This window comes from Cloeon dipterum, chromosome X (assembly GCF_949628265.1).
Source record: "Cloeon dipterum chromosome X, ieCloDipt1.1, whole genome shotgun sequence".
In the NCBI taxonomy this organism is placed as follows: Eukaryota; Metazoa; Arthropoda; class Insecta; order Ephemeroptera; family Baetidae; genus Cloeon; species Cloeon dipterum.
In genome coordinates this window covers 15,746,060-15,752,955 of record NC_088790.1, presented here as the reverse complement: position 1 = coordinate 15,752,955, position 6,896 = coordinate 15,746,060, and the positions used below count along the sequence as shown (strand labels likewise).

At 36.4% G+C, this 6,896-nt stretch overlaps 2 protein-coding genes across 5 annotated transcripts in view; one reads left to right on the top strand and one right to left on the bottom strand.

Moving 5' to 3' along the window:
- Positions 1–1,602: 1,602 nt before the first annotated feature.
- On the top strand, positions 1,603–6,110 carry LOC135947349 (luciferin sulfotransferase-like). Its single transcript, XM_065496144.1, has 4 exons — positions 1,603–1,808; positions 2,097–2,301; positions 4,361–4,827; positions 5,614–6,110. The coding sequence occupies exons 1-4, from the start codon at positions 1,620–1,622 to the stop codon at positions 5,938–5,940; spliced, it is 1,188 nt and encodes a 395-aa protein (XP_065352216.1). The 5' UTR covers positions 1,603–1,619; the 3' UTR covers positions 5,941–6,110.
- Positions 6,096–6,896, bottom strand: part of LOC135947347 (adenosylhomocysteinase-like 1) — a 23,987-nt gene continuing 23,186 nt past the window's right edge. For all 4 annotated transcript variants that reach the window (XM_065496140.1, XM_065496141.1, XM_065496142.1 and 1 more), the window contains one exon: positions 6,096–6,846. In XM_065496140.1, the coding sequence (XP_065352212.1) occupies positions 6,840–6,846 (7 nt within the window). In that variant the 3' untranslated portion in view covers positions 6,096–6,839. The remainder of the gene's footprint in view (positions 6,847–6,896) is intronic.

Below are 6,896 nucleotides of genomic sequence, written 5' to 3'. Positions count from 1 at the left end.
ACTGAACTTCTATCTGCTTCACATATCACGGAGAATCTAGAAAAGAGGGAAAATTATTTTCCTGTGTGTGTACCTAAAAAACAGTTCAATCAAAGACTGTTTTTAACGGCAATTATGAGTGTGAATTGAAAATTATTTTCCTGATTACCATACACCCATCATTTTTCCAATCACATATTATGATATAGCCATTTAAAAAATTGAAATTTTTGGTTTTTATAATATACGCTTTTTCATAGTGGAAAAAACCCCGCTTTAAAAATTTAAATACAGAAAATTAAACTGCGTGTGATGCTTTTAAAAAATCCATTTCTACTCGAGATGTTGGCTGGCGACGGCCGAGATGAAATATAAGCCGCCCCGGCAGCTATATGACCGTTTTATGACTCGCAATCACGCCACAGAAAAAATATTTGTAACGTTTGTTCCACATATTCAAATTCATTCGTAAAATATTTGAACTTCAATGAATGTTCGGCATACTCAAAAGTTTCAGTTAACTGACCTATCTCTTATTTTGCGAACGGATTTTTTTACCGCATTTTTCAAATCAGATAATGTCACGCACACGCACCTACTGAGAATGTCATAACTTTTCCTTTCTCACATGAAATGTTGCTGCTCTGTCTATCTGGACTACTTTTGGAGGTTAGCTCAAAATATTTTCACCTCGGAACACGTGCATCTTAGCCTGAATGAAAAATGATCAATGAAAGACGAGACAACGCGCGTCGCGCGTGCCAAATTTTCGACCAAAATCAAACAAAAAATACTCGTTTGACTTGTCTTAGGCGATTGGAGGTAGCAGCCACAGGAAGTCAAAATTTTCTGACGTCAATCACTCTCTTAAAAAAATATGCTTTCAACTTAGGCACATAAGATTAATTGAACGAGTATGGGACAGAGTTAATGAGACAGAGAGGGGAAATTAAACACCGTATTTGTAAGGATATATAAACATTAGAGGATATTTTAAGCATCTTGTGCTTCCATAAATCCTTCGTGAAAGTAAGACTAAATTTTTTATCTTTAAACGATAACATAATTTTAGCTAATGGTTAGGATAAAAAGGTTTATTACTATTGAAAAATTCAGTATATATTATTTATACGTTTTCAAGAAATTTTGAAATTTCTATAAGCTTTAAGTGTGGCTAGAGCCCTCTTTTTCAACTGTAAAATATTTCAAAATAACAAATTAGCAGCAAATAAATTTCATAAATGTTTTTGGTCCAAGTTTTTATGAATAGCGAGAATTTTGTTACTATTCATTTTCGATGAAATATAAAAATGTCAGTATTATAAAAAATTATAATATTATATAGATATTACAGGAATTATCACGCTGAACTTCATATGAGATGAAAAGATTTTGAAGTGTCTGGAAAAAATGGAAGAAAGATATTGAAAGTAAAAACATATTTCCCAACTTGTCATTATTTTCTATGTATCAAGATTGTTTTAAGTCAGAATATACACAACAATAGATATTAGAATATCCATTTTTTTCATTTGCAGAAAATTGACAGGGAAATTCACTTTATTTTTGTTTTATATAAAAATTTGGATAATATCTAACTTTTGTTAGACGTGCTGTAGAGCAGAGGAGTGTTTGATGAAATGAACAAGTGGGAGAAAATTATGTTCCGTGAATTTCTTTCCGTGGCCACATTATTCGGCACAGGTGAAAGCACCTTTTTTTCTCACGAGCCCCCACCCTGCAGGAAGGTAGATATCATCCTCAGGCTTTCCTTCTTCTCATCCATTCTGCCCGTGACCATCGAGTTGGAGCAACCACCAACAAAATCTGTAAGTCTATATCGTTTCGGAGTTAAGGCCCACCGAGACCAGTAAATACTTTTTTTTATTAAGTTTAAGTTCACTGCTTGAAACCTAGTGATCTGAATTTCTTTCAATACCAAAAGAATTTACGATTTCCTCAATTTAGTAATTCTGACGTGAGAAACTCGGTCAGCCAAAGCATCTAGATGGCCCTAAATTGTTATTAACCGTGTTCCTCTAGGTATAATTTATAGTTCTGCATTATATGCCTTGCAGCAACGTTTAAACGGGACATTCTCGGCCTTATATTTTCAGGTTAAAATGCACGTCGTCTACAAAGATATTGAGGGCGACATGGCCAAAAAGCTGGAGGACCTCTTTGGCCTGGCCAGTGGTGGCCTCATCGAAGTCAACCCTGGCAAAGTGCTCATCCCGCCCAAGTTCAAGTCATATGCCCAGCGCATCATCGATATGGAAGTGCGCCCTGACGACGTCTGGCTCGTTTCGTATCCTCGTACAGGTTAGTGCGTTTATAAACTTACATTTGTAGCCTACATACGTAAATAATTAAAATCTTTGAAGGTAAAAACTTGTTCTTAAAATAAAGAAAAAAAAATTCATACAGTAATTTTATAGTGGTGGACCTTTTTATAGGAGATAGGTCAAAATTGACAGTTTCAAAAAGTTTAATTTGCATATTTACATTTTTCATAATATTGTGTTCTTTGGTACAAAACGAATACTAAGCGGTTTAAATTAAAAAATATACATAGCTATTTTTCTCAATTGAGAGAGAGGTTGATTTATTCAAAAACATGGGGATTTTTTTAATAATAAAACAGATTCATATTTGTAAAGATTTTGAACGTTGCTGATCATTTCTGGCGATATTGCAAGGAAATCATGATCAAAAAGATTTATAAAATGAATTTTACGAGAAAATTTCATTCGGAATACCAAAAAACAATGATATTTTACCTCTTTCAAATGGTATAAAAATTAGGTTGCCTGATTTTGCAAGTTAAAAAATGGATTGTTTTGCAAAGTCGTTTGAGATGTTAAATTTTCTTTTGCTTGACTTGAGGAAGACTTTCAGCTTTAGTAAAAATTGTGCAACAGCCAAAATCATGCGTTCATAAAAGGAGTAGCGATTGCACGGTCACTGAACAAATTGGTGAAAGTGGAATTTAAAATAATACGATGGGACGAACATGATCGTAATTCAAGTAACCAAATTGCACTGGAGAATAGGCAATCTGGGAATTAATGTCTTTCAGCACGTGACTAACTAAAATTTTTCTTTTCAATGCAAATAAACTGCTCGCAATTGCAATAAAACAACCATTGCGCCCAGGAGCTTGTTGCTGGTCAAATTGTGTTTCTCAAAAAGTAAAAGCGAAGGGGAAATCAAGAGTAGTTAAAAAACAAATGCGTAGAGAGAAAAAGAGATTCTCCATTAATGAAGGGTATGTGCCGACGGGTCAAGTGAAAACTGATGGTGCTCTTTAAAGAGGACACGAGACGGTATTTGAAATGACCGCAACCGGGAGGTTTCGGAAGTTGGCCTACAAGAGAAACCAGTTTTTTCGGACCAATCACCTTTGCACAACTTTCTCCCTCGCATCCTAAAATTATTATCCCCTCTTGTGAACTTTTCTCAACGACTTTCTTATTTCATCACTCAGTGTTTGTTTTTGACACTTTTCTTTTTTACAATTCCTTAACATTAGGACGCGAAATGAAAGTGGACCTGTATTCATAATCAAATACTAGCACTACTGCAGACAAAGAGTGTTTCTCACTTAAAGATAATTTATATACCTCAGTTCTAAATAAGCTTTTTATCATTATCAAATTGAAAATTTGTATTTTTTTGAGTTTCTCAGAGAAAAGCTACAAAATCCGTTTTAGCTTACTCCCAGGAATTTATTTAAAAAAATTTGCTAAGATATATAAAGAAGCTTATTGCTTCGCAAGGAAATATAAGGCTAAAATCAACCAAGAGAATAAATATTAACCCCTATGAATCTATATAATTTAATTAAAAAGTACTTAAATTGAAAACAATAATTTATTTCGTTAACCATAATATGATTTTATGGTCTATATATGTTTACTTAACAACTTTGGGTAAGGCATGAATGTAATCTACATATTTGTATTGTTTTGATCATTTGATCATAACTGAGAGAGAGAAAATACAGTGCAGTTTTAGCACATTTTTGCTGCTCAAACTTAAACGATTTTCATAGATTTTTGAGCGATTTCAGATGTCTGAATATAAAAAGCTTTGTTTTTTTCTAAAAATCAAATTTCAAAGTCATGCAAAAGTAGTTCTTGTTAATTTTCAATCACAATCGAAGAGGTTTAATAATTCAAAGAATTAAAAGAATTCGAATTAAATAATCATCACAGTACTGAGGGGCTAACATTTAATTAAACCCAAAACTTTACAAAATTCATTTTGCCTTTTTTGTGGAAAAAGTTGGAGAATCAGCAGAGTTAGAAAAAAGAAAACAGTATTATTCAAGCCAGGAAATTGTGGTACTGATTTTTATAATTTTTATTGCGTTTTTCAGGAAGCACATGGACTCAGGAGATGGTGTGGCTGATTGGCAACGACCTCGACTTCCAGGGCGCCAAGATGCTGCAGCAGCTGCGAGCGCCAGTGCTGGAGCTGACCGCGCTTCTGGGCAATGACACGTCCGGCGTGATCAAGCTGATCGGCGAAACGGTGGAGATCGTTGAGAGCATGCCGTCGCCGCGCTTCATCAAGACGCATCTGCCGCTGGAGCTGCTGCCCAAGCAGCTCGACGTGGTCAAGCCCAAGATCGTGTACGTGTGCCGCAACCCCAAGGACATGTGCGTCTCCTACTACCACTACTGCCGACTCATGCACGACCTCCACGGCTCGTTCAACGACTTCTGCGAGCTCTTCATCAACGACAGTGTGCCCATGGGCCCCATCTGGAACCACATCATGGGCTTCTGGAACCGCAGGAATGACCCTAACGTGCTCTTCCTCCGCTACGAGGAGCTAAAGAAGGTGAGGCAATGTTTGTTGATCTAATCAATTTTTCACGGGGTATATTTTTCTCAAATATCGCCAGGAGAAATATTTGATATATTATGGTTTACACAATATTTACATTTTTGTCGTTACTTCATTTTGATTTTTGGAGTTGTTTGGGTCTTACACAGGGTTCGCCAATTTTGCAATGCGCAAAGACGCACAACTGTTTTTTTTCGCAAAAAATCCACCAGTTTTGGCCTTCTCCACATTTTTCCGAATTCAACCCCGGAAAAGTCACATTTCGCGCCAAAATAGTCAGAAATTTTGGAAAATTACGATCAGTGTTAGGATTTTTTGTCTTCTGGTGAAACAAGCTGCATTTTTATTTGTAAAAATCCCTATTTTGGTCATGCATCAAGAGAATTTTTTACTTTCGTGATTTTCAATAAAAATGTGTTTCGAAAAAGGCGCAAAATTGCAGTAAAACCTGCAATGCAGTGGGGCTATCCGGGAAAAGGCAGGTTTTCGCAAACCCTTGATGGTCTTTCAAATGTGTCGTAATCACATCAGGTTTCGCAAATAAATCAATGCTATACCTTTCCTGGAATAGCAGATAAAATTCAGAAAAAACGGGTCTGGCGGGGCTCAAAGACGCTCAATTATTAAGATTCCAGTTTCAGTTAATCAACGTTTTCTGGATGAATAATAACCAGCTTGGTCACAAACCGTTTAAACAGATATTCTCTTACAGTAAATTATTTTTCTTAGTTCACATATTTTTTAAAATACTTTTTTCTAAAATTAAAATCAATATTCTAGGACTTGAAATCGGTCGTGCTGCGCTGCGCCAAGTTCCTGAACAAGGAGCTGAACGAAGAGGAGGTGCAGGCTGTGCTGCACCACCTGAGCTTCGAGAGCATGAAGAACAACCCCGCCGTCAACCTAGAGCCCGTGCTCGAGTACCGCAAGACTGCCCTCTTGAACCAGATGACCGAGGACAAAGTCACGTGTCTGCAGGCGCCCTCGTTCATCCGCAAGGGCGTCACCGGGGACTGGGCCAACCACATGAACCCCGAGATAGCGGCTCGCTTTGACGAGTGGATTAAGACAAACCTGGAAGGCACTGGACTGAACTTCCAGGTTTGAAGCCCTAAATTATAATCGTATTATTTATCTCTTAAACGAGCAGTTTTCCCACTGTTAAGGTAAAAATGCAAAGGACGATTTTGTTACCGTTGCATTTATTAATTTAAGCTTTTAATAATGTAAGAAATACGAGTGGTGATAAATAAAATTGCAAATTTAGTGTAAGGCTACGACTTGCATCATTTTTATTAATTAATCAAATTCCTGTGTCCATAACAAAATAACATTCGTCGTCATCATGTATTAAGTCGGATGATGGACTGCGTTGTTTCTTCACGTACTTCTCAACAATGCTATAATAACTCGGACTCTAGCAGTATGTAGCGAAAAGAAATCAACACCCTGAATGCCTCGGAAAAACCACGGTATATGTAAGGTCGCGTACATGAAAATGCTCAATATTCAAAATGCACCTCAAAACATGAGAGTATGTAACATTGTATACTTGGAAAAAAGTAAATATTCGTCACAAAATTTATGTAGATTAGAACAAAAAACTACGATTTTTGTCAATTTCTTATTCGCTCAACGCAGCGACGCTCATTGTCTAGTACATTCTTATGGGCATTCTGCCACACAATTTGGATCACAATAATCACTAAATTCTGCAAAACACCCACCATTACGCTCTTTCTAATTAAAAAATATATGGCTTATATTCATTTATTATTATCTACTCGCACTTTTTGCAATATACCGTAATATTGATTAAAAACAACCAAATCGAAACTATAGACCCCAAAAATAACTACGTAGCCACTGGTTAAACGATTTTTAAAAAGTGCCGACCTCAACAAAGGCAATCAATTAATACTCTCAGCTTGGTAATGGCTCAAGATCTAAAAAATGTTACGTCGAGTTGACAACTGCACGCCACATTCCAAATTCACGCACGAAAGTTAGTATCTGAAACGTAAAGGACGAGAAATTAGTCAGGTGCTTTACGAGGATCTACG

Excerpts from the sequence above, each read along its gene's own strand:
- LOC135947349 (XM_065496144.1), top strand. The coding sequence starts at position 1,620 with ATGAACAAGTGGGAGAAAATTATGTTCCGTGAATTTCTTTCCGTGGCC. Across the intron at positions 2,302-4,360 it reads CGTTTCGTATCCTCGTACAG|GAAGCACATGGACTCAGGAG; the intron begins GTTAGTGCGTTT and ends TGCGTTTTTCAG. Across the intron at positions 4,828-5,613 it reads GCTACGAGGAGCTAAAGAAG|GACTTGAAATCGGTCGTGCT; the intron begins GTGAGGCAATGT and ends TCAATATTCTAG.